General features: G+C 43.5%; 1 protein-coding gene across 3 annotated transcripts in view; it reads left to right on the plus strand.

The window, feature by feature from the left end:
* Nucleotides 1-11,438: 11,438 nt before the first annotated feature.
* Nucleotides 11,439-27,286, plus strand: part of XYLB (xylulokinase) — a 164,312-nt gene continuing 148,464 nt past the window's right edge. Inside the window, exons 1-6 of one of the 3 annotated variants that reach the window (XM_078609301.1) lie at nucleotides 11,439-11,873; nucleotides 12,855-12,937; nucleotides 17,617-17,686; nucleotides 18,377-18,457; nucleotides 20,503-20,589; nucleotides 23,969-24,097. In XM_078609301.1, the coding sequence (XP_078465427.1) occupies nucleotides 11,820-11,873; nucleotides 12,855-12,937; nucleotides 17,617-17,686; nucleotides 18,377-18,457; nucleotides 20,503-20,589; nucleotides 23,969-24,097 (504 nt within the window). In that variant the 5' untranslated portion in view covers nucleotides 11,439-11,819. Of the gene's footprint in view, nucleotides 11,874-12,854; nucleotides 12,938-17,616; nucleotides 17,687-18,376; nucleotides 18,458-20,502; nucleotides 20,590-23,964; nucleotides 24,098-27,286 lie in introns of those variants that run through there. The other 2 variants (XM_078609310.1, XM_078609319.1) reach the window with 2 other exon arrangements.

The raw sequence follows: 27,286 nt of genomic DNA on the forward strand, positions 1-27,286 counted from the left end.
GTTGTCGTTGCCCCTCATTGAGTGGGGCCGCCTCCAGATGTCCGACAGCTCCCTACTTACGCTGCGTCGGAAAGTTGGCGCTCCCGAAGAAGGGGAGGCGCGGGTCGGTTCCTGGGTGTGCAGACAGGGCCTTTTGATGAGGTGGGACAACATGTCCCGGCGTCACGTGCTCGTTGTGCCTGTTGCTATGCGGGGTAGGGTTGTTCTGGCAGCTCATGAACGGCTCATGCATCTGGGTTTTCACAAAACGCTCGCCCTAATCCAGCGAGACTATTATTGGCCGGGGATGGGTAACGACGTGGCGAATATTCTTAAGGGATGCGTAGGGTGCGCCAAAAGGAAACCGCCACCATTGGCAGCTAATCCACCGCTGCAATCCATTCAGGTTTCGCGTATAAACGAATTGGTAGCGTTGGACATCTTGGGGCCCTTTCCGGTTACACCAAGGGGAAATAGGTTCCTGCTGGTTGGCGTGGAATACTTCACCCGATGGCCTATGGCATGGCCGCTCGCCAACCAGTCGGCTGCGGCGGTGGCGGACGCCTTTGTCCAGGGTTATGTGTTGGACAAGGGCGCCCCCGAACGCTTGCTGACGGATCAAGGGAAGAATTTTTCGAGCGTTTTGTTGCGCGAGGTGTGCGACCTGTTGGGTACAAAGAAAGTGCGTACTTCCCCCTACCACCCGCAGACTGACGGGATGGTTGAGCGTCTGAACAGGACGATTACGTCTATGTTGTGCCAACAGGTCTGCGACGATCAGGTTGATTGGGACTTACAGGTGCCGGGGGTACTCGCGGCCTATCGAATGGCCCCTCATGCGGCGACGGGGTTTTCCCCATTTTTTCTCATGTATGGGCGGGAGGCCGATCCGGCCATGGACGTCCAACTGGGGATTTCCCAGCCACGTGCAAAATCTAAATTGGCAGACCACATCAAATTTAATATCGCCAAATTGACTGAAGCGCGGGAGGGGGCAAGGTTGAATTCGCGGTCGCGGCAAATTGCAAACGAGAAATTGCATGAGCGGAGGGTGCATACGCATGATTGGAAACCAGGCGATAAGGCCTGGCTGCATTGTCCACATGCACCGTTGGCTACGTCCCCCAAGTTGTTGAGACCTTGGAGGGGACCGGTGGAAATTGTGCGGGTTGCACGGCCCCAGAGTATACAGATTAAATGGGGGAAACGCCGTTGGTATGTGCACCCCTCCCGACTGAAGCCCTATGCGGCACCGTGTGACCCCGTTCTGTGCCGTGACGACCGGGCGTGTGATGTGACCGTCGACTCGGGGAGGGAGGTGTCGCAGGCTGCTCCTCACGTGTCTCCACCTGACCCACCCCCAGGTGCCTCGGGCTTGACGGCTGCTGACCGTCGGGAGCCTGAACCCCGGGGCACGCACGAGTCCTCGATGCCTGGCCGATGTCTTCCTGAACCGCCGGCACCACCGGACGTTCAACCGCGTCTGGTGCCGTACGACGGACCGGCAAGGCGGACTCGGGCTAGGTCTCAACAATTTTCATGAAGACGGTTTTTTGTGCTCTACACCGAGCTCGCCCGGTGTTCCCCTCTGCCGGGGTAATGTCCCGTTGTAGGGACGCTCGGAAGAAAAGGGGACACTGCACGAGTCGAAAGAAAAAAAAAATTCCATTTTTTTTTTTTTGTATACACATTGCTATTGTCACTCGCCGGTTTGTATATATTGTTCTATTGTCGCGGTGGCATTGGTTGAGGGTTGCGGATGGTGGTGTTCGCGTCGTGTTGTGTTGTTAGCTTAGTTGTTGTTCTGGTTGTTGTGTTGTGTTACGGGGCACACAGGGAGGGTTTGTATATTTTTGTAGCAGCCGGGGCGGCTGTGAGCTATGTGGTAGGGGGTGATGTAGTGGTGGTATTGACGTGCGCCGACTGTGACAGTGATGGATCACGGGGCGGCGCGGGGTGCGGGGTTGGGCACGCGTTGTGGGCGTGGTGTGGACGCGCGCGCCGGGAGTGACAGATGACGAGGCGGCGCGGAGTGAGTGGTGAGGCACGATGAGATGTGGGAAAAGAGGATCGTAGCCAGCGCCCGGCGATTGGTCGAGTAAGTGGGTGCTCGCAGCGACGTCCGCAGGTGGGGTATAAAGGGGGACGCGCGAGAGCACTCGGGGAGAGTTACCCAGTTGAAGACCCGAAGACGGAGCTGAAGACCTAGTGAAGCCGAGTAGCTCAGTGGCGTTAGTCGCCGAGTAGCTAAGTGGATGTTGGTCATCCGAGTAGCTCAGTGGCGTTAGTCGCCGAGTAGCTAAGTGGATGTTGGTCATCCGAGTAGCTCAGTGGGCGTTAGTCGCCAAGTAGCTAAGTGGGTGTTTGTCACCCGAGTACTAAGTGGATGTTGGTCATCCGAGTAGCTCAGTGGCGTTAGTCGCCAAGTAGCTAAGAGGATGTTGGTCATCCGAGTAGCTCAGTGGGCGTTAGTCGCCAAGTATCGAAGTGGGTGTTTGTCACCCGAGTACTAAGTGGATGTTGGTCATCCGAGTAACTCAGTGGGCGTTAGTCGCCAAGTAGCTAAGTGGGTGTTTGTCACCCGAGTACTAAGTGGATGTTGGTCATCCGAGTAACTCAGTGGGCGTTAGTCGCCAAGTAGCGAAGTGGGTGTTTGTCACCCGAGATACAAAGTAGGTGTTAGTCACCTGTAACCAAGTTTGATAAAATAAAGAGTGTGTTACCCGTGAAGTCGTCTCCCGTGGAGTTACTACATTACATATGCATGCATGTTGAAATTGTTTTGCACCATACGTAGTAAAACAGCGCCAATCGAACTAAACACAATCCACGCCTGGATATAAACGCCTGCAATCTATCAATGTGGAGGTGATAGTTGGTGGATTGCACAAATGTTGTGAAACTCACTTTGTGTGGGCATTGAGGAGGTGCCATACCCTGGCTCTGCAGGAGATGGCGGTACAGAAAGTGGACTAATTGCCACATGTTTCCATCAGCATGGGGTCGAGTGTTGGCGGTTTACTCCCACGAATATACTTAATCACCTATCATTAATTGGGCTGAAAACATCTATCGAATTAAATAAAAACCAATGGAGCATGACCCTCCTGAAACATAAACCTATGACTCAGCCAAGAAGCATAAACCATTACGCGAACTCCGGTCCTCTTCACAGCGGCTTTTGGCTAGCCATCGAACAAAGACGGTCACTGCATCGCGCACTTTCAGATGTGCTTCTACGGACGTCTGGAATGCTCTTCCTTCCGATATTAGGAAACCACTGGAGCTGTGCACATTTAAATCACCTAGATTGAAAATACATTTCTTTGGAACTGCCTTTCATGTTTACTTTGTTGTCCTCCCCCACCGCACCTCCGATGAGCACGGTTGGCTACTTACGGTGCAAAAGACGTTCAACACAAATACAAATACAAATTAGTTTATTATTATTATACTGCAACACGGTCACAGGGCGCTCCAAACAACGAGTGCAGCGCGCTCGTCCGAATCTTGGCACGTGAACCGCACGCGATGGAGCGCGTCCACTCTCCAGATTTGGCTTGGAAGTTCTTCACAGGGGAAAAGGGGCACGGACGGTGCCCGCTGCCACCACCACTAACCAACCACCACCCCACCACCAGCCACCACCACCAACCACCTTGCAGGCAGCAACCGCACCACCCGCCGTGGTGCGGTGTGCACGTGTTGTTGCATCCCAGGGCAAGGAATTTCGCGTGGGTTTCTCCGCTCGGCGTGGTGACCAAAAGTGTGGCTTCCGTTCCGTGAGCGCTGGCACGGTTGGGGGGTGCTGCGATGCTCATGATCTACAAGGAGGTTGGGAGGCGGTGGCGGCGGCGGGGGGTATCGTGCCTACTTCAATCCGCCGCTCGCGTTTGAACACGCGATTGTCAATATTATTTGTACTATTGTGTTTCGCCGGACGTAAACATCCCCTCTGCAGTTCGCGTTACAACCGCGGCGCGGTCGCGCTACCGTGGCTCTTCGCTTTCCTCTCTCGCTGCCCCCCCCCCACGTGATTGCTGCCCCTCCACAAATGCCATCCTCACGTTTTCCTTTGGTTCCCAATTCTGAGCGCTTGTAGATCAAGCGCTGCAACATCGCGATGAACCAGGGTCTAATGGTTTCGAGTGGGATTTATAAATAACAAGTATAAAAATCATACCACGCTGGGTGGTGCAGGTTGATTGTTTAGTCAATGCTGACTAGTGAAGTCAGAGGAGGGCCCAGGAATGATTCAGATACCACTCGTTAATGATGTTACCCATGGCCTGGAATTGAACTTGGGTCTATGGGTTCATAGCGCAGCATGCTAACCACGGCAGGCATAGGGGCTGTTTTCCCCACTGTTTTACACGCATCCCATTGCCTTGAAGGTGCGAGAGTCTCTATTATCAAACACATTTGTGGCCCTATTCCTGCGTGTTTAACCAACCCTACCTTCCTGTAACTTTGCGTGTAGCAAGATTACTTATCTAATGCTAAAGTTGTTCATGTAGCAGAGTAACCTGGTGGATAATCCTAATCTGACATAACACTGCCAGTGTGGCTGAGATTTTTGTTTGCTTAATTGCTCTGTCTCAACCTCCTGGTCAAAAATACCACTTCAGTATTAAAGTTTAAACATTGTAGTGAGTAAAGATAGATAAATACAATGTTGCAAGGCCACATTAATGTCCTTTATAATGTGATTTATAGTGAATTCATGAACATTATTAGCAAAATACATAAAAGTGGCACAATACGAGGTGAAAAATATTTACAACAAAATTAGGGATTTTTTAATATCTGCTTATACACAAATGAGTCGCCAGTATTTTATAGGGCAAGTTTGGTTAGAAACCGAGCTTTGATTTAGTTGATTAAAATCGTATTGTGAGGTAACCATAACATTCACAAACTTAACTCCATAAAATAATATTACTCGCGTTACTTTCAAATGTATGATGTTGCTCCATACACCAGTAGTGGGCTACCAATAAACTGGACAACACAGTGACACAACGTTTCCCGTGAATAGAGTGCAACTCAAAATCCACTCCTTGGTTATGCCACTGCAGGAGCTCCAGAATTAAGTTTACTTTCTCATGCCATGAAACCAGAACCACAAAGTAAACCTCGTGGGAGCATAATAGAAATGTTATATATATATACCAAAGGAGATTAAAAAAGATAACATCATGTAATAGTGCTGGCAACCCTTGAGTTATGAGAGCTAGGAAAGGCTCAGGGTGTGCAATGGGTCAGTGAGCGATACATTGAATGAAAGCAGAACCTCTCACGCAGACATCCTGCACACGAAGCTCCACACATTGTTCCGGTGTTCAGTGACACGGCAAGACTTTTTCTTTGATTTCTGCATGTTTTAATATATATATGTACACGTATACACACATACACATTCAATACAAAAATGACAACATACGTTGAGAAGCGTGGTAGGGAAGACATGAGGAATGTTGAACTACAATTATACGTTTAGAAGAACGGTTAAAAGTAATGACAGACGATCAACATCAATAATAGTTCAACTTGGGGTTGAGTGATGGAACAGTTCTTAGCACACTGCGCTATGAATCTGGCGAACTGACTTTGAATCATGGTCACAGCTAATGCAAAGTACCGAGTGATATCTGAACCAGTCCTGGGCACAGCTTTCACCAACCTACATTGATTGGTGTGTACGGGAAAGCTTTCACCCAGCAGTGGATTGGCAAAGGTTTGTAAAGCATCAATGCATTTTGCTGTTCAAACAATGAATACCATATTTCATTTTTAAAAATAACTGAGAAAGAATATTTGTTTCATATCATAGAATTGTAAGGTCAAAAGTTAGGTGGTGTGGTTGATTGGTACTTCAGGAAGCTTACAATGTCCATGCCCGGTCAGAGGAGATCCTATACAATCACTTCTCAAGTCTAGCCACAGCCCAGTCACTAATGACTGCGCAAATAGCATCATATTAAAATGTGATTTTCACTTACTTCAAAGTATTCCAGCTCCGAGGAATAAATGTTTTGCATTGAGTGGAAAAAAATTACAAGGGATGTACTGTAGAATGAGAAATAATCTTAGTGGAGGTGACTCAATGATAAATTATATGGCGTAATCGTTGTGGTATTCCCTGAAAATGATGAGGCTATGATGACTATAATTATCGTCATATTATGGCATGAATTTTACAAAATATATTTGGGATAACATGTTTCATCCCATCAGTCCATGTGCTTCCAGTCCATTATTTTACAGCAGCATTTGTTAAAGCAAGCAAAGTCTGGCCTGGTTTGAGCTTATGGATGTCATCAGCATAGTAAGGTTTGTTAAATACTGATGGGTTGTCAGGTGTTATTGGCAACAGCACTCCTTCACAATGGTGCCCTGTTCAGCATACAAAGTTCATTATGCACTCCGGTTGAGCAGTATGGGTAATCAAATAACTAAACAGATATCCATATGTCTCTCCATCAAAGTAGTATAGACCATGAGCCTATATATGTCCAAACCTGACTACTGCTGCTTATGATGATGATGCATAAAAGATCAACACATTTCCAGAGATTGCTTGCTTAAACAAAGGCTGCTGGACAATGGTCAGAAATCTCACCGGCTGATGGACTAATGTTTTATATTTATGTGAAAAGGCGAATGCAGATGTTTATTGTATTAACCATAATGCTGTACAGCAGGCCTTCGTTCAACAGATGATAGATCATGGCTGACAATAATTCGTGAATGCTCTAGAGTAGCCCGGAATGAGTTTTTATCGGATAAAATTGGCGATTAAATAAACAAATGAAAGAGGTCGTACTCAGGCATTATCATGAAGTGCTTATCATCATGGCTTTTCACGATCCCGAATATCTGGCCAAGTGGTGTTGTATGGTTAGAGCACTCAGAAGGGTGCGAGTTAAAATTCTGGTGAGGGGCTGAAAGTTAATTAGGGTTGTAAGAATCTATCCCCTCCTCTCTGGCTATTTGATACATTGTTGCAATTCAAAGCCATGACTAAATTCTTCTTTATATCGTTTCCTTTTCTTCTCTCATGTGTACGGTTTTGTTTACTCCTTTGGCCTAATTGTAGCATCAGAATACTATATGCATACAATGTGTATAATACATACAATTCAATGCAAGTATCATGAGCGTTAAGAATCAATATTCGTCAATCAATTGATTCGTCGTTATACCCTTACAGTCCATCATTCCTATAGGTACTCAACTTTCCGCACAAGAGTAAAAACACTCCTTTGAGATTGGCCTCTGACATTCATTTTTATTCCCACGAAGAATTCAGGCCCACCAACATCGATGAAAACCACCCCACACCTTCGACTCACATTTTCCTCCTTGCTCATTGTTCCTGGATTGCTGATATATGTTTGAGGGTTAAAAGTATATTCTTTGGGTCTTTCGGTAAAGTAATATGAATAATATTAATTCCTGCAGTCACGAAAGCTTTAAGTCACGGGTTAAAAGTATGTTTTAAAACCTACTGGGGAACAAAAATCTGGTGAAAGACTTTTATTCGGATATTGTACATGGAACTGAATCTGAAATTAATTTCATTTTAGAGACTTCAATCTGTTTTATTCAGAAGAATTTTGCATTCCATCTTAGAAAGGTTAAATACCTACATTTTCGTTATGTAATGTTTTAGTTGTTGTTGAAAAGTCAAGTCATACTGTCTTCCTAAGAAACCGTGGGCCAGTAGTGGAAATTCCACATTCCTCATGTCAGAGCCAAACTCTCCACTGGACAACTACTGCTCATTTCATATCGTGGTACTCATTTTATCAAGCTCAAAACAATGAACCAAGTCAACCTCCAAACTAAGTTTATAAGCTATTTTTATATTATTTACATTTTTAAGTAATATTAATTCCCATTGTCAGAGATCAGAATTGATACACATTTTCCACTTCAATGTCACACTGAGCCCAAAGCAAGGCAGAAAATGTCTCTGCAGCACAGCAACTGCTAAGTGCTTTTACCAGAAGCACCGATAGCTGATCGCCATCTGTGCCATCGTGCCACTTCCGAGCCAAGGGTAATGTTCAGACTGATTAAGCTTACAGTGTTCTGCTTTACCCACTTAAAGGTGCAATGCCTTTGAAGGCCAGACATTTTATTATGATTGGGACATCTGAGCAAATGATCTGTGCATGTTGCACTTCTTGTAGTGGTGTTGAGCCGGTGATGTGGCCAAGCGGTAGCGCATTCGTCGCTTTTTTCAGAGGTTCACGGTTCGAATCCAGTGGTCACCATGATTAATGATGTGCTGTGTATTAACCAGACAAGTACGTACCGTCTGCTTTACAGCAGATGTTAAAGATCCCATGATGTAATTTGCACGAGAAGGCCAAAGTGTGTCGGCTTCATGGTGTGTATTTGGAAAATTATGCACTAAGTAATATTTGTAACACAAAGGGCGTGTCTTTTAAAACTATACCCAAGCGTCTTGGAAAAACACGATACTTGAGCACAGTATACTTTTAAAGACACACCCAGTATGTAGCAATCATCGCGCCATACTGAAGAAAACTTGGCAGGACCCTCCTGAAAAGCTGTCATGAGACTTAGCGAGGATTTCCTGGGTAAAACAAGCGCACTACTCTTTGTCTTCTGAGAAATAAAGTTATTTTTTTTTCTGTGGTGAGACTGACTCCTGCTATGAAAATCGATTTTTGTCTTCTTCTCACAACTGCCATAGGGCTGCCAATGAAGATGAACATTGCTCCTGTGAGCAGGGAGACACCTCAACTTGACTTTTGCCTTGAGAGTATATCCCGAGGTTTTCACTTGGTTTTTTGTTATCAGCCCTGTCAATATCCTTTCACTGTTACACAGTGATAATTGCGAATTTAAAATACACCTAAATAGAAAAGACAGGCAGACATGAAGACTGTGCTAAAGGTGAAAAATCATTTATGGCTGTTTTACCTGTGTCGATAAAACTACAGGGACTCCTAAAACTTAAGTTAGGTTGCAGAGGTCTGTTCATAAGTCCAACTTTACTCCTGTAGATTCCAAACATGTTGTACGGCGTGTACACTAAAGATGGTGAATGGCTTTAAAAGTTGTATAATCTCCTGTAGATTCCACTGGTTCTTCACGTTCTATAGATGTAGATGCCACTGGTTCATAATGTTCTGTAGATGTTGATGCCACTGATTCATAATGTTCTGTAGATGTGGATGCCACTTGTTCATAATGTTCTGTAGATGTAGATGTCACTGCTTCTTCACGTTCTGTAGATGTAGATGCCATTGGTTCATGTTCGGCAAATGTAGATGCCACCACCGCCATCTATTGCGCGGCGGTTGAACTTACGACTCTTGGTTCGAACAGGCAACTTGGACATAGGGACAGGTTCGTTCGTATCTGTGAAAGTTCGTAAGTCGAATGTTCGTAATTAGAGGAGTCCCTGTACACGCATTTCGGTGTATTAACATTTTACGTTGTGATTTTCATTCCTTCCCAGACCTCCACATTTCCACAAAAGCATTGGCAACACGCGTGGAATGAAGATTTTGAGAAAGCCTAGGAGTTAGTCGACATCTCAAATGTGATTCTTTTGAAAGCTTCTATTGTATTGCTGGTCGAAGATCACTCGCGTTATTATTCAATTGCAGCACGTGCACTCCTGGCAGCGTTCGTCTTGTTGTGGCTGCTTGTATGCTATTTGTAGGCAAAGTCCGCCATCTAGTGTAGGTGGGGGAGATTAGCATTGCTTAAAATATAAACCAAACTACCACTGTCTGCGCCGAATTGTAAGCCGTGTTGCAAAGTCACTCGAATAGCCGAGGGGTTCATTCAGCAGAATCAATGGATGTTTCCATTGAAATGTAAAAATATATATGTAAATGGTTCTATTACAGTAATCGTGCTGTATGCTGTATTAAGCATGCAAATTATTGATCAGGAACGTACAATACACGGGGGTTCTAACTACACGTATTGTAGTTTAGCAGAATGAACCTCAATTTATTCTCGAAAACTATCGTTAATTAGATCTTAAATGCATTTGCAATTTCTGAATTACAAATCAAATCATCATGGGACCTCCTTTGTCAGTACCAAAATATGATAATAGGGTTTTCCCCTTTTTTATTGCAACAAAACAGGTGTTAAGATGTTAAAACACCAAACTGAAACCTTTTAAAAGGAATCGTGCATATATATGCATATATATGCAGGCTGTACGCCTTTTGGCGTCCTCTGATTTAACACCGTTTGAGATGAGGCTCAAAAGAAAGCTGTCTCTGATGTGGACCAATCAGTTTCAAGGACAATGCCATCATATTAGCAGAGTATGTTTTTTGTTTGCATTCTGACCACAAGCATTGTGGTTAATGCAGACACGATTCATTGTAAAAGGTTTCAGTTTGGTGTTTTAACATCTTAACACCTCATAATAAAGGTTTTTGGGTCAGATCGCATTATTTATAAATGAGTCGTAACCATCTTCTTGGTTCTTTCGGTAAAGTCACGTGGCCGAAACGTCGTGAGAATTATTTTATTATGTTTTATTTTTATTATTTTATTACTTCCCTTCTACGTGACTTTACCGAAAGAACCAAGAAGATGAATCCCTGCAGTCACGAAAGCTTTAAATCGAAAAATGAGTCGTAACCCTCCACCACCCGACACGGCCAAACAGTAAAAAAAGGTGTCACGTTTTTCAAAGGACAAAATAATTCACTTCTTTAGCCCACCGGTGTGTTGAAGAGCGAATCAACATCATTTAAAATTTGAGTAGTACGACGTTTCGCTGGTAATTACATCCAGCTTCATGGGGCGATTTGCCAGAATGGTGAAGCCCTCCCTCCTCTTGCTCCCGCTCTTAAATAGAGCAGCAGCATTGTGACGTCATCATTTAATTCAATCAGGTACAGTGATTCGAGGCGGGGAGGGGGGTATTGTAATGATATAGATTGGTAATCATTCAATTGTTATTTTTACTGTTTGACCGTGTCGGGTGGTGGAGGGTTACGACACATTTATAAATAACGCGATTATAACCCAAAAACCTTTATTATGAATAATATTGGTCGCGAAAGCCTACTACGTGTTAAACTGATCTTAACACCTGTTTTCTTGCCAGACAAATACAATGTTGATCATTTACTGTTCTTTTAAGGCCACTTTTCACTGCGCATACAGTGCCGGCGTTGTACAGTGCGAACAGTGTCTACTGTACAAGCACGTGGGTGCTGCTGTACGTATACAGTGCTTGGTGCGTGCCGTGTTCGGTGTGTGCAGTGTTATATGTGTAGTGTTATCTGTGTAGTGTGTACAGTGGTATGTGTAGTGTGCGGTGTGTACAGTGCATTGTGTGCGGTGCACGTGGTGTGCAGTGTTGTGTACAGTGTGTATAGTGCACGTGGTGTGCAGTGTACAGTGTGTATAGTGCACGTGGTGTGTGTAGTGTACAGTGTATAGTGCACGTGGTGTGCAGTGTGTTGTGTACATTGTGATGTGTTCGCAGTGCACTCGCAGTGCACGTGTGCAGTGCGTTGTGCGTGACACATGTACAGTTCGTTGTGTGTACAGTACGGGCGAGGCTGCTGCTGCTGCTCCTGCTGAATTCGTCAGAGACGTGCAGCGAGAGGCGGGCGGAGCAAGCCAGAGGGGGGCTTGAGGAGCCCGGGAGGTGTATCAGGGGTAGCCGGGAGTAGCCTCCAGACCCAACAACACCGACAACAACAACGAGGAGGAGGAGGAGCAGACTGGGACCGACACGGGAGCAGAGCAGAGGATCCGTCGCCATCCGCCTCCTCCACTCCTCCTCGCTGCTCCCCCTACCTACCGAGCTGGATTCAATGTCGACCCCGAGGGGGGCTCTCGTGCTCGGCCTCGATCTCAGCACCCAGCAGGTGGTGGGGGATGATGAGGAGGAGGTTGGGCAGGAGCGAGATGATGGTCGAGGCATTTGTTGACGTGGTTGTTGACGTTGTTGGAGAGTTGGTTGGGAGTGAGAGGTGTTGATGAGATGTCAATGAATCGTTGTTGTTCTTGTGGGTGGTGGTGATGACATGCATCCATTGCTCATGTTTGTGGTGTTATTGATTCATTGATGATATGGGTAATTGTCACGATGTAATTGACGCGTTGTGAATGTGGGTCATGTGGTCAAGATGCCCTGGGTGGTGTGGAAGTTGTGATGGTGAAGGCTTGTGGGTGTTGATGTTGTATTTGAATAGGCTGATGTGGTGAGGATGTAAAGGACAACATTGTACTGCTGTAAGGTGTAATTGTTAACGTGGTTCACGCGGTGAGAACGCGGTGGGTCATTTTGGTAGGTTACTTATTGAGGAATGTAATAATGTCAATAATTCGCCTACAAATGCCACACTTGGGCTCGCATTTCCTTTGGAGGAGGTTCCTGCATTTGGATGTTTGTCCATTTTCTCTTGAATGAGTGTTTTGCTCTTGCAGAGGAACCAGACTACCCAAACATTTTAATGTTAAACACGTCTGCACAGATGGGTGTCCTTACCACAGCCCATCAGGTTTGGTAGCTTCAGTCCATCGACTATTGGCCTCCAAAGTGCTGGATTAAAGCCATGCACCATCATGCCCAGGTTCTGTGGTGAATGATGCAGTGGTGATTGTGATTTGATTTGGTGGGGATGTAGTGGTCAATATGTTATCTTATGTTTTAGGAACGTCGTATGTGGAGCGGGTGTTGATCGCGAGATAAGTATATGGTAAAATGTGCTAGATATTGTCATGAATGACGTGCTAAGAGATTGTAGTGGATCAGATGGTGGAGATGTGATTGGTGATGGGGAGGATGTAATTGGTGATTGCCTAGATATTGTTGTGGAAACACTCGTTCTGTATTCAAATGACAGGTGAAAGCCATGGTCCTGGATGATCAGCTCGTTGTGCTGACGGAAGTCCACGTCCACTTTGACAAGGATCTGCCCAAATTCAGGTGGTGCCTCTTGGCCTTGTTGAGACCCTCAGATGTTCATGAGCTGGAGACCAGAGCACTGAAATGGGGCAATGATGCAAAATGCAGTTGAATGTAAATTGTATGAAAAATACTTAATCTGATCTACAAGTGTAATAATATTTATTAAATAATAAAACACTATCACACTAACTTGATGGTAATATAAATATAGTGAGGTGGCTTAGATGTGCCTACAACTATGATAACACTATATGCAATTTGTATTATGTATCTTAAAGTGGACAGTATATGCCACATACCCACCTGTAACATCTCTTTTAAAAGGCTCATCTCTATGGATGATAGCAATATTTATTTCATTTTAGTCAATTACCAAATGCCACATTGTGCAGTGACTCTTGACATTAGATTATCAACTTTCATGCTTGTGCAAGAGAATTTTGCAACAATGATTAACAACGTGGTTATCAGTTAATGTCCCAACAGCACCAAATGACTTGCAGATTAACGACACTGATAATTGTGTAATGTGACATACACCTCCATGGGGTTTGTTTCACAAGCACCAGGAGGATTAAAGAGGTCCTCATGAAATATCTTGTTCTGTTGTTTGATTACACCATTCAGCCAGATAATGTTGCAGCACCCATCTCACAATCAGAAGGCTGCAAATTCAAACCTCAGCTGGGTATTGAATTAGCCAATCATACGTCTAGTGTTGTTAATATGAGTAGTGCTTTGTGGGAAATCGTTAGTTTATGTGGATAAATTGTTCCCCGCAGTGCATTTTATTTGAGCATAATTACAGCATATTTACAGTGGGCTTATGCTGTAATACATTGACAATGTTCAGGTGATTGGACAGTGAACGAATTACCTATACAAAAAACATATGCAGTATATTTTATATCGCATTCATAAAATATATTGACTGTAAGGGATAGGCACGTCACTTGTTGTTTAGTCGGGTGGAGGAATACTTGTTTTTGTGAACATGTACCATGGCGGTATGCCTGCGCTTAGGCTCTTTATACTGATGGGCCATCCATGAGTGGGCGCAGAGGAGGGAGTTGTTGGCATTGGCATCAAAGGGGGTTTAATCCCAACGTTAATTGATTCATCTCAGTAAAGCATTCTTTAGTTTTCCATGTATGAGCCCACTGAGATTAATCTTCTCTTTTCCAAAGAAGACTTTAGAACCATAGTTTCATATGAACATGTAAGGAAGAAGATTTGTACCAGAGTACATTTAGTTCATTTTTCCAAAGCACTCCAAACTGTTCTTATCTTTCTCTTAAATAATTGTGTTCCCTGTCGACATTTACCAGCTGCTCTAGGTATATATACTGTGATATATATTCTAGCTCAGGGGCGGTTTCTTCATTAGGGCGATTGGGCGACGCACCACCAATGTCATTCAACCACAGAGTCACGCTAGCCGTCACTGTGCCTCTGGATATAGTCCAATCAGCGTCATGTCACGTTCTGTGGAGTACCGCCTCTTTTTGGGCGATTTCACTCCGGCTGAGAATCGCCCCGAGTGGCCCCATAGACTTACATTCAAAGATGTTTTTTTTTCGAACGGGGGGCGCTGCAATGCATTCTCTATGGCTTCCGGGAGGGCTCGCACTAACGTGCTTACGTCATCATACGTAAGCACGTTTCATCCAACAATATAATTTGTCACCACCTAGTGGAATCTTTAATAAAATAAACTTGAGTGGATTGTATTAATAGTGAGTATAGAAACAAACAAGATGTATTGTAAGAGTCACTTTATTTTTCATTAATATTAAAGAAGTGAAGTTGCCTTTACATGCTTAAGCTGTTAATTTATCCATTGCATGGGTGGACCTTATCCTTATCAATCATCCAGACATTTGCCCCCCCTGAGAGATTTTGCAGGAGCCGCCACTGTTCTAGCTGTTATCTTCTGAAATATATCTTCAGTTGCTTGGTCAACTTGTTGCACATTCGTTTTGCATACCTCGCCTGGTATACAGGAGTTTGTGGGTTCGATCCCGACCCTGACACCTGTATACTTGGAGTTTGCATGTCTGTCTCCCCGTGCTCGCATAGATTTTTCTCCGGTTTTTCCCTCCACATTTAGAAACATGCATGTCCACATAAGCCACTTCGTTGAGCTATCATTTGTGGCCAGGTCATTTCTGAACAAGAACTGTCTCGCTTAGTGGGCCTTGCCTGGTAAAAAATAAATAGTTCTGCTCAGTTATCGCGAGCTTTACTTGCCAGATTTACTAAGTTTTATCATTCCCTGTAGTGTTTTCCTTTGTCAAACTACAAACTGCCGGTTCACAACTATTTTTACTTGACCCCGCACCCCTTGTACCCACCTGAAATCCTATCACACTTTCTGGTCAGTGATTCAAATGCCAACCACAATGTATCACAATCGGACAGATGGCGAACGGAATAGAGTTACAAATAACCAAAAAGACCTCAACAGCAACCCAAAAGAAGCCCCTCCTGGCTTCTTGCTCCCCTCGAAACTCTGGACGATGGGGAATCGGTGCAATTACCACTATAATGTGTGTCCCGTGTGTGACGTTACTCCACATGAGGCCCACTCACGCGTGACGTCACACTACATAAGGCCCACCCCTGCGTGACGTCACTCCACATGAGGCCCCCCCCCCCCCCCGTCATTCATATTCATGAGTGGGTGGATTTTTACACTAACGCGGAAGGTCGAGTTGAATTAAATAGCTTATTACCCAAAGTCTCTTCAAATATGACGTTTCTTTACAGAAAGTGACGGTAAAAAATAAATATACGCAGCACACTGCTACGTGACGTCACTGTAAAAGAGCCCCCCCCCCCTCATTAATAATCATGAGCGGGTGGATTTTTCCACTCCCGCAGAAGAAGGTCGAGCGGAAATAAATATTTTTACGCAAATTTGCTTTAAATTTGACATTTATTAAAAAGGTTAGTCAAATTTACTACTATAATGAGCCAAGAATGTCAGTGTGTCCCGCGCGTGACGTCACTCCACGTCGACCAGCCCACCTCATGAATATTCATGAACAGGTTACGTCCGACACATGCACCTCCCCCCTCCCCACCATTAATTATCATGAGCAGGTGACCTCAATCCACATCGAACAGCCCCCCTCATTAATAATAATCATAAGGTGACGTCCTCCAAATGGACACCCCCCCCCCCGCCATGAATAATAATTAGCGGGTGACGTCACTCCACATGGGGGGCGAGGCGCTTCCTCCCCCCTCGGCGTCAACTTCCAACCCTCACTACTACAAAGGCAGAACCCTCACGTCACGTGATCTCCGTCACGCTGTTGAGACATCAAAGTAAAAAGGACGTCATGATGAACAAACTATTATAACCTAAAAATGAAATTGGTCTGTGTCACCGCGCCCTTACAAATTGAACAAGAATGAATGCAATGAATATCACGTCCCGGTCTGCTTTTCGCTTGCAAGTTTCTGATTTACTGCAATACACCCATCCTTGGACAGGCAAAAGGCTAGTGCCTATATAGTCAACTACACAAGTGGAAGACGAGACGGTTCACCTGTGACTAGAGCGGAACAAACATTGGAGCACATGGTCAACTGCCCGTTAAGATGATATAATAGAGGCACCAAATCAATTCACCAGCTTACAACCAATGCTGTTGGATGGCTAAAGAACCTCGACATAGATTGACAACTTGTTTTGGTATTGTAACAATCGATAGCTTATCTCTGCAACAGGGACAACACAACTTAAGAAAGAAGAAATCCAATCAATTTTTGGAAAACATGTCACTGAATAACTGGTGAAAACGTGTCTCCTTATATGATTCCCCTTCGAATACTGTATTTTGTTGATTCTTATAATCCCAGTGTAGTTGTTCCCTCTGTTAGTTTTTTTCTTCTTAATATATTTAGGTATCGGTTTTTGAGAGCTTGGATGATTTGCACCAATTTACAACGATTTGTATTGCCTTTTCAATGTCTAGGCCTAAGGACATATTGTATATGACCTTTTGTTTTGCTCATATTCGTCCTGAGCCAAACTTTACAGCCTTCTTTAATACGTTACTCTGACATTTCTATTGGATGTTATGACTAGGTCATAAGAAAATCAGAGATTATAAATTTTGTATGCCTTTTTTCGACAGTCCCAATTTTTTTTTACATATCTTAAAACGTTGCTGTGCATAATATGTGGTATAGGACAGTATAATTTGGTTGAGTAGAAATTTTGATCCTGGAATTTTGGCGATGCAACGAATAGTTATGACACTGGGTATCTATGACCATTTACAGCAGGCAAAGTACGATGGCATTTCCCACATTAAACTTGCGAATTGCATCACATTATTAATGGACAACATATGCAATATTTTTTCCTGGAGTTAATATTTACTTTACTCATGAAAAAATTGTTACTGCATAATCCAATAAACATGCCTTGTTAAGCTACATTAAAATATACATTTACAAATCCAAATTTATAGTATGTAAAATATATTGATATATTGATATTTTACATCATAAAGATGAACTTCGTGTAAAGTGCATTAATATAGCTACTGATTTAAGAGTTCACCATAATATCCATGTTATCTAATTTTCTTATAGCCTGAACCATGAAGGTAAGATGTCAATTAGACAATGAGTTTTTCCCCAAATGTAACCCTTTTTGCCCCCCCCCTCCCTCCTGTTAGTACCCAAGGTGGTGTTCACATTCACGAGGACAAGCTGACGGTGACCTCGCCAGTGCTGATGTGGGTGGAGGTAAGCCAAATAACGCTGTAATCCCTGCGTTGTAATCATGATGAGTCATAAAAGTGAGCACTCCTGCACGTCGCACTGACCATTCACTGCTTTCAGTCTTGAGGGCCTTTAATAATGTTCACTTGCCCATGGAAATCAAAATTAGCCTTTGGAGTCTGGCCCTCGGTTATTCGGTCTGTCTGAGCCGATTTTTTATGAAAAGGTGACGAACTGGTGGCCATGGTAATCCAATAACTATGTATAATTGTGCCCTTATGCACGAGATCTGCTGTGCTCTCAGAAAACCAAAGAGTGCATTTGTTGAACTTATACAGCTGTAATGCTTACAACAACAGTGTGAACTTACGCAATGAGGTGAAAACTAGATTGTTTTTTCATACTAAAAAATATACTATTTCGTGGCATAGACATGTAAAAAAAATCCTTATATTGATTTTATTTAATTTGAATGTCATTTTTTAAATTTAGAGAATACATCTTTGCTGCATTATGGTTAGCAGTGTCCATCATTAAATATATTGTATGCAGTGCTCATGTGTTTGCGCAAACGTGTGAAATAACTATAATATGCAGAGTTGATGGGTTAAGTAGGCATACAATCAAAGTGCAATTAAGCTTGTAGCATTGTGTCCATGTTTTCTTTACAATATTGCCTTACCCTGTCACCACCTGCTCCCCTCCACCCACCAGGCTATAGATTTGACACTGGAACGACTGGTGCAGTCTGGTGTAGATCTGTCACAAGTGGCGGTGTTATCTGGCAGTGGCCAGGTGTGTACCTCTGTTTCTGCTACTAAATCATAGAACCACCCTGTATCTTCCGATTTAAAGGTTTCGTGACTGCAGGGATTCGTATTTTTGGTTCTTTCGGTAACGTCACGTAGAAGGGAAATAATAAAATAATAAAAATAAAACATAAAATGAAATTCTCACGACGTTTCGGCCTCAGGTGAAGAAACAGAGCTGTCAGAAAGACAGTGTCCTAATGAACACTGCCAAGCTTGGCAGCGTATTTTAAGCTGGGTGGAAGGAGGAGAGAGCCTTGACAAAGGAGTTTACATATCAACAGAGGAATTTAGCATATTGATGACAAATGCAGATATGGGGTTAGTCGCTCCTTGCGGTATGTGTAGGCGGTGGGGAGGTTTCAAAGTCATATTATGCTCGTGTATTATGTAGGATTAGCAGTAATAAAGGGAAACCATTCTTATTCTATATAATTTACACTGCAGAAGCGTTTATTCAGCCATACGTAATTGGGCATTTCTGTTGCTTAAATGTTTGTGGCTCATCCAACTGAATGGTGATGTTACAGATCGCCCAACATGTACATTGATATTTGGACGTTTAGTTTTCAGCTATGGATAAACCTTGGTTCATTATATCAATTAGATTAATTAAATACGTTGTGATGAGTCAACAACAGTGGTTTTCATATTTACAGACTGGTCACTGCCAAAATAATCTGGAATTTTCACTGCTGGTTCAGGCCTAGAAGTGAACCTGAATGCATTTTTGAGCATTTGTGACTCTTTATGAACCATAGCAAGATAAATATAGTAAAAGAAGATTGTATTGTAAAGCTTGAAGAGTATGTGATTCTATAATCATCCGAAATGAGATCTGATGCACAATTGTGTTTAATAGTGAAAGAAAATGCCAACATTTTCCCACCTACGGAATGCATTTATTATCTTGAATATTAGAAGCAGTGAAATGGGTGCATTTGTCAACGCTCGACATTGCATGTTAATTTTTACCACTTGCTCAAGACAGGCAGGTGAATATATTAATTTAAATGGATAAAGCAAGTTAGTCTTCTGGGGACATCTTTGAAACTCGTACTCATCTTCATCAACCAAAGTGACATTATTTGGATATAATTTAATGCTGCTTTTCTCCAGTAACAAAGTTTTTAGCCGATCCTGAAAAAATCTGTCTTTTATTCACATAGCTTAAGGGCATTTCAACGTAATTGAACTAGTTCCTTTCACACACAATTCCATGGACATTCATCCATATACGTCAAACATTTTAGCAGTCAAGTTACAAAGAACTGGAAGCGCCATTTCATATGTCCTGAGGAGGTCTGGTAAAGGATAGCGATTTTGAGTCCAAATTATCACTCAAGAGAAACAAAGAGCCCTGAAAAGGATACATGGTCTCATCAAAGATGTACAGTTATTGAGCATATGGCCATTTTAAACAAATCGAATATGCTAACATAGAAAATAGTATCGTGTACTTGGTCACTGTTCTAAATCATAATTGTTTCACTGCTTTATACAAGGCATGTGTTCAGCAATAAATCTAATTAATAAACTATTATTGGATACATTTCTGGCTATAACTCCATAGGCCTTGTTAAGCTTGGTTATAGAGATGTAAACTAGATCAAGTTAAACCTCAATGGTATACATAGCTTCGCGGCTGATGAGCTTATTCTATATATATGAAGAAGTGCTCATTTACTGTAAAGCCACGCCTGGCTCACAGGAAACTCAGAACACAAACAGGAATCACGAGCTCAGAAATCTGATCTTGTGACAATGTGTGTGACTGGGAAAAGAACTCAAGTCAGCAGGTACATAGCACAGTGCGCTAACCATTGTGCTGCTCCACTGGTAGAGGGGTAAAAGTTGACGTACACGAGAGATGGAGACGATGATGGGAACCCTTCATCCAGCAGTGGAGTGATCATGGCTGGCTGATGCTATATATGCAATTGTGCCATTCTCGTGACATTACACTGCAGTTTGATTATACAATGTATATAGATGCCTTGTGCTTTCGCGATCTCCAATGAATGAATGCAGCAACACGGTTCAGTGTACTGGCGACAGGGAGCTGGGAAAACCCTTCACAACGTCCCAGCCTCTAGCCCCCTCCACCTGACCTTGCAGGTAAGGCTGTGGTTATGGATGGGTGAATTCATGCCTAAAGGTGGCTCTTAAAGAGCTTAGCATGAGGCAGATCCCTCTGCTGCATTGTAATTAGTGCAATTGGACACCTTGCGGTTTCTGCTGTGGGTGCGCAAAGCAAGATACATTGACAGCTCGCGGTTAGTCAAGATACTTTAATGCGATTGTAATCGCATTAAACTCAACTTAAGGATAATTATCCTTAAGTTGAGTTTTATTTCATTGTTCTTTCATATTATTCCAGTCGAACATGTTTTTTTATTATATATACCAATTTGCAAAGAGAATACCTGGAAAACGATGTAACTACAAGTAGCTGATCCTGCTGACGATGTGAAGTCCAAATGTATCTCGTCTCCATTGACATTCCAAAGCCATTTATGAACGTATAGGCTGGATTAATAACAAAAGCTGGAAAGGTCCTGGTCTAAAAGCGCTTGAGCAGCACTATACATATGCCGAGTTGATCACAATTCCATTCAACATAATAGCATCGGCTTTATGGTGAAATTGCATGCGTTTCCCTGCAATTTCAAGGTGTGGTCACAAGATGTCAACCATGGAGCACGGGAGGCACCATGAGTGATGCATATTGGAATAGAGAATACTGTCCTGTATGTCAGACATGTGGCTACTGGGGAGTGGTGGCGTAGCAGTTAGCACGCTGCGCTACGAACCCGGCAACCCAAGTTCGATTCCCGCTGACGGCCAACACCATGGAGAATGATCTGAACCGGCCCTGGACACTCCCCTAGGTCGACGTAGCCCCAAATGAGTATCTAGCGTGGTGTGTAAACATCGCCACTAGGGAGACAAAGGCGGCCAGGTGTGGTGCTGGCCACCCACCCCCTCGTGTGCCATGCCAGCCTTGTTAGGTGCTCGCTAACAGCGCTTGCCTCAACAGTTTGTTATAGGCTATACGGAGGGAGGGGGGAAAAATCTTTGTCCTTGGCTTCCTGTTTTCTTAGGGTCCCCTCGAAGTAAACATGAGACCCATAAATGTTTGTGCACACATATATGGATACGTTCAAATTATTTAAAAAAATACTATCGTGGAGTAATTCAGTTTAAATTATAAGAAAACCCATCCCAACAACAAATTAGTGTCTACTCAACAAATAGATTTAACAACACAGATGATGTGCATTGCATGTACAAAAAGGTCTTAGTCTTATCCAGTTATTTTTTACATGTAAGGCTGAAACCTGTTTTTACATGCAATACACATCTTTATATGTTGTTAAAATTGTTTTAGTTCATCACCCTATGGGAGTTCCTCGGCAACTCTATTCCATCAGCATTTGTTCAAGATGGAAAACTGTTGACTGGTTTGTTTTTCTGACTTTCATCAGAAGAAGCAGCCTAGTTAAATAACATTCTCTTTTTGAGCAGTGCCGGTAACCTTACTGGCCATTAATTTCTGGCCAGATGAGAATTTAGATGCTCATTTTTCACGTGAACTACGAGTAAAAAACAGCCATTAGCTGCTATTTCACACTTTATGTTGCTATAAATGCTCCCACCAACATAATGGGAAGTGCCCCCTATTTTAACTGGACGTATAAATGTGCTTCATGTTTGCGAAATCTGCAGTGCTTACTCACAAAATGTGCTGACTTCATCTTGTTGTAAAACAACTCTCTTGCAGTTTAATGTTTTTGTTTTTTTCAATATCACAAAGAAATATATTGATGGAAATTAGCAATTTTTAGAAATGGTAAAATTGTGCCAAATCTATACTTGAAAGACTTTATTTTACCTGCAAATCAATCATGTAAATCTTCTTGACAATATTGTTTATGTATAATACATCCAGGGGCGGTTTCTTCATTAGGGCGATTGGGCGACGCACCACCAATGTCATTCAACCACAGAGTCACGCTAGCCGTCACTGTGCCTCTGGATATAGTCCAATCAGCGTCATGTCACGTTCTGTGGAGTACCGCCTCTTTTTGGGCGATTTCACTCCGGCTGAGAATCGCCCAGAGTGTTCCCATAGACTTACATTCAAAGATGTTTTTTTTCGAACGGGGGGCGCTTGCAATGCATTCTCTATGGCTTCCGGGAGGGCTCGCACTAACGTGCTTACGTCATCATACGTAAGCACGTTTCAGTCAACAATTTTATTTGTCGCCACCTAGTGGAATCTTTAATAAAAGAAACTTGAGTGGATTGTATTAAAAGTGAGTATAGAAACAAACAAGATGTATTGTAAGAGTCACTTTATTTTTCATTAATATTAAAGAAGTGAAGTTGACTTTACATGCTTAAGCTGTTAATTTATCCTTTGCATGGGTGGACCTTATCCTTATAAATCATCCAGACATTTGCCCCCCCTGAGAGATTTTGCAGGAGCCGCCACTGAATACATCAGTCACTTGTTCTTGATCTAAAGCGTTTGCGGGAATTAAATTCAGCATGCGGAGGTTAGATTTGATGGTTCACACAGGGATGTGAGTCCTGAATCACGGGCTCCAGGAAGAGACATTATCACATGCGAGATGCCCACTCAGAGGTAATAACAAAGCAGTGGGGGCAATACTACAGATGGAAGAGAGATGTATCTGACCTGTCTGCAAAGTTTTTTTTTATGATTTGCTGTCTTGTGCTAGGACGTTCTACAGATATTTTGGTTTCTTCCAAAATGCTAAAAGATAGATAAAAGTAAAAATAAAATAATCAAAGTAATTGACACAACACTGCATGCAGGCCTTTCCTTTAAAAGGCCTTAGGACTCATTGGGACGTTTTTGAGTAAATACATTCAATGAGAAGCAGGCTGGATGATGTTGTGGCAGAGTGTCTGAGCACAAATGCCATTTGGTGGTCAGTTTAGCCCATTCTTCCCTTCGTGGTTGATAAGATTGGAGTCACTTTGTGTGCAGTCAATAGTGATTGCACAATGGAAAGATAAACAATCTAAATAGGAATTCCCAATGCTGACTGATGATTGCAAATGGAGATGATCACGACCCAATGCTTTTTTTAAGCATGGAGACCCTTGACTTTTCAATAATATGAGAATGCAGTGAATTCCATTCCATAGTTTGCAAGGGCAACTTTGTTTCCTTTCGGCAGGTTAATACACAGTATGTGCTTTATGCATGCTGTAGTGACTCCACAGATATAAAACTTGGTAAACAATCAGCCTGATTATTAATCCATAAGTTGTACATCGCACAGGGGCAACTTCCTCAACCAAAATTGTTCCTCTACGCAAGTTTAGGACCATAAACCAATCTTGTCCGAACTCATATTTGGGGATATTTGAAGGTGAGGTCACATTGCCGGTTTCTCTGTCTTCATTGCCTCCCTCCCTCCACCCGCCCCCCCCCCCCCCCCGGACTGTGCCTCTGAGGCAGGGGTGCTTCTCGCTGGACGAAGTGCCCGTGTGGATGGACTCGAGCACGGCCACTGAGTGCAGGCAGCTGGAGAAGGCCCTGGGTGGTGCTCAGTCCTTGGCGGACATCACAGGCTCTCGTGCCTACGAGGTAGAAGTTTGTGGTGGGGAGGGATCACTGGGGAGGTGGTGGCTTTGCTGGAAGGTGTGTATGGTATCTTAGAATCAACGATTGTTGAAATTTGTTGATTTGTCCCACTCTGCGCACACGCGGTCGTTTGTGGAGGGAACGTTCACACTTAATATAGATCGATTCTTGAACAGAGAAAATGGTTGTCATTCATTAGCATTAAGATAAATTCTGAAGTAATCTTGACTTAAAGCTTTCGTGACTGCAGGAATTCATATTCTTGGGTCTTTCGGTAAAGTCACGTAGATAGGTTCAAAGAAAATAATCAAAAATAACAGAAAACTACGACGTTTCCATCGCAACGCAAGCGGTCCTCTTCAGGAAAAGGGGGGTTAGCTTCCAAGGGAAACTGTTTATAAGGGTTTGAAATGGGCATAGCCAAAATGTCAGCAGCCAATGATAATGTAAGTGTTCGGCAGCGAGCCCGGCGGTGGTTCGTTTTCCACCAATCAAAGGGCTGCCAGGTGAAAATTAGCATGTTAAAGAGAGATTAGCATGTTAATGGAAGATCACAGAGCCGCATCCAAGGAGTCGGCGCGCAAAGTGACTGTGAAAGCGCAAGTTTGAAATGGGCGTAAAGCACAACTAACATCGAACGGTGGTAGGATGGAAACATCACAGCCAATTATGACTTAAACTGGTTGATAACGTTCTTCCAATGATTGCTCAGCTTGTACCCATCTTCTCCTTTGAAATTGTGTCTGTGTCTAGATATATGAATGGCTTCATGAACGAATCTTTGTTGATAGCCAGTGAGCTTGCAAAGTCCCTTCGTCTTAGAGAAATCAATTTCGTGTGAGCGCACCGCATTAAAACAATAATCAGCCACGGCCGAGGTATTGGTCCTACCGTGTTTCAGATCTGCCTTATGTTCACGAACACGGTCCGAGACATGTCGCTTAGTTTCCCCAATGTAACTACTGCCGCAGACACAGCTTAGTTTGTAGATGCCGGGGTATTGCATGTCAGGGATCACATCCTTCACAGATGAGATCAGATCACAAATTTTATGTACTGTGTTAAATCGAACTTGGATCTTGTGTTTGCTCATGATTTTGGAAAACTTTTTAGTGACCCCTGCTATGTATGGCAAGGTTTTGGTTTTGATTTGGTCCTCAGATGGTTCTTTTCCAACGGTTGGGGTGATAGCATTACAAATTGTGTAGTCTGAATATCAATTCATCTTGAGAGCTTGGTGTACGTGTTCCAGTTCACTGGCTAGGTGATGACGGTCGGAAATACATCGAGCTCCATGGGGTAGAGTTTTGATGAGGGAATTCTTCTGGGATGGATGCTGGTGGGAGTCAGGTTTTAGGTAGGCATCCGTATGGGTGGATTTCCTGTAGACAATGTCCCATTGAGCTATCTGGTCTCTTTTCGATTAAAACATCCAAGAATGGTAACTTGCCATCCTTTTCCACCCCCATGGTGAATTTGATGATTGGGTGTATGGAACTGATGTGGTTGAGGAATTGGTTCAGAGCTGGTAGGCCATGTGGCCAGATGACGAACGTGTCATCTACGTACCTCTTCCACAAGGACGAACGTAGAGTGGATGCCTGGATTGCATTTGTCTCAAATTTGTCCATGAGAACATTGGCTACAACTGGAGATAAGGGAGACCCATTGGGATACCTTCAACTTGTTTGTAGAATGTTCCATTCCAGGTGAAGTAAGTGTTGGTGAGGCAGTGTCTCACCAGGGCCGGTACATCAGCATTCAGTCCTTGTTGAACCAAATCTTCAATGATTGCAATGGTGTCAAGCACAGGAACTTTGGAAAACAAAGAGACCACATCGAAACTAACGAGCAAATCACCTGGAGATAGTGAGATGTGCTTAATTAATGATACCAAGTAAGCTGAGTTGAGTACAACTGAGGTGGTCTTACCAGTGAATGGTTGTGAGGTCTCAGACAGCAATCGGGCCAGTTTGTAGGTGGGTGAGTCATTGGTGGAGACGATAGGACGAAGGGGTGTCCCTTCTTTATGGATTTTTGGTAAGCCATACAATCTGGGTGGTCTAGCAGCAGAGGGTTTTAAGGAAAGCCGCTTGATTAGTTCGATCAAAGATGTCGAATCAGTGATGATATTGTTGGTTTTCGTAACGAGGCGGTTGGTGGGATCTCTTTTAATTTTGGAATAGCTACCATCATTAAGTAGGTCCTGAATTTTGTTATTGTATGTGATTTTGTACATGATAACTGTGGCATTACCCTTGTCGGCTAAGAGGATGACGATGTCATCTTTCTTTTTTAATTGAGAAAGCTCAAAGCGCTCATCTTTACTGATGTTGCTAATAGGTGTCTTAGCATTTTGAGGATTGCAGCTTCAAATCAAGATTGAACCACCTCTACGGGGAGGATTTCCACACAACTCAGACATGACTTCAACCGAGAAGATGGATGCTAAATTTAGCAATCTTTGGAAGGACGTTGATCAACCAGGTATAGTGTTAACTGTTGGGTTGGCCGACTCTCTGAGTTGCTAAGTTTGACATATATATTTTTTCTCTCTATCACCTTGTTCCCTCTGTAAATTTCACCCCCACCCTCTCGCCCGTTGCGGCGGCCCCTTCCCTCCCTCCCCCCTCGGATTTGCCGAGGTGTGCTAGCTCTTCGATGTTGCATTTACTTGCAAATTCCATCCCTAGCCCCGCTCACTTGCCCTTGGGTTGTGGCCCACCAGGCGTGTGTGGCCTGTGGTTTGCGGTGGCCATGTCGCTACATTTCCTCTTGCCTCAGCAGTCCGCCTGCTGTGTTGTTTCACCTGAAGACGATGGCTTGTGTTGCTATCGAAACATCACGATTTATTAGTTATTTTTCTATCTACGTGACTTTACCGAAAGAACCAAAGAGTCAGGTAGATGGATTTAGAGAGGCTGTAATGCAGCACTGTTACTCATTTAAGATTTGAAGATCCACTGCTTTTCTCAGCATGGAATGCAGCTTTAATGATAGATTTGTGTCCTCACAAACGTGACACGGAGTCAGCTGCTGCAGCTTTGCAACTGCAAGAGACTCAGGGGGAAGGCTCTCCCACAAAGCACCTTCACCAGCAACCTTAGCAGAGTGCAATGCGATTTGACTGAAACGTTAATGCCAATGTATCTTCGGCAGCTGAACACACTTTTTATTGCAGTCAGACATGAT

The sequence above is a fragment of the Lampetra planeri genome, chromosome 2 (assembly GCF_965212315.1).
Source record: "Lampetra planeri chromosome 2, kcLamPlan1.2.h2, whole genome shotgun sequence".
In the NCBI taxonomy this organism is placed as follows: domain Eukaryota; kingdom Metazoa; phylum Chordata; class Hyperoartia; order Petromyzontiformes; family Petromyzontidae; genus Lampetra; species Lampetra planeri.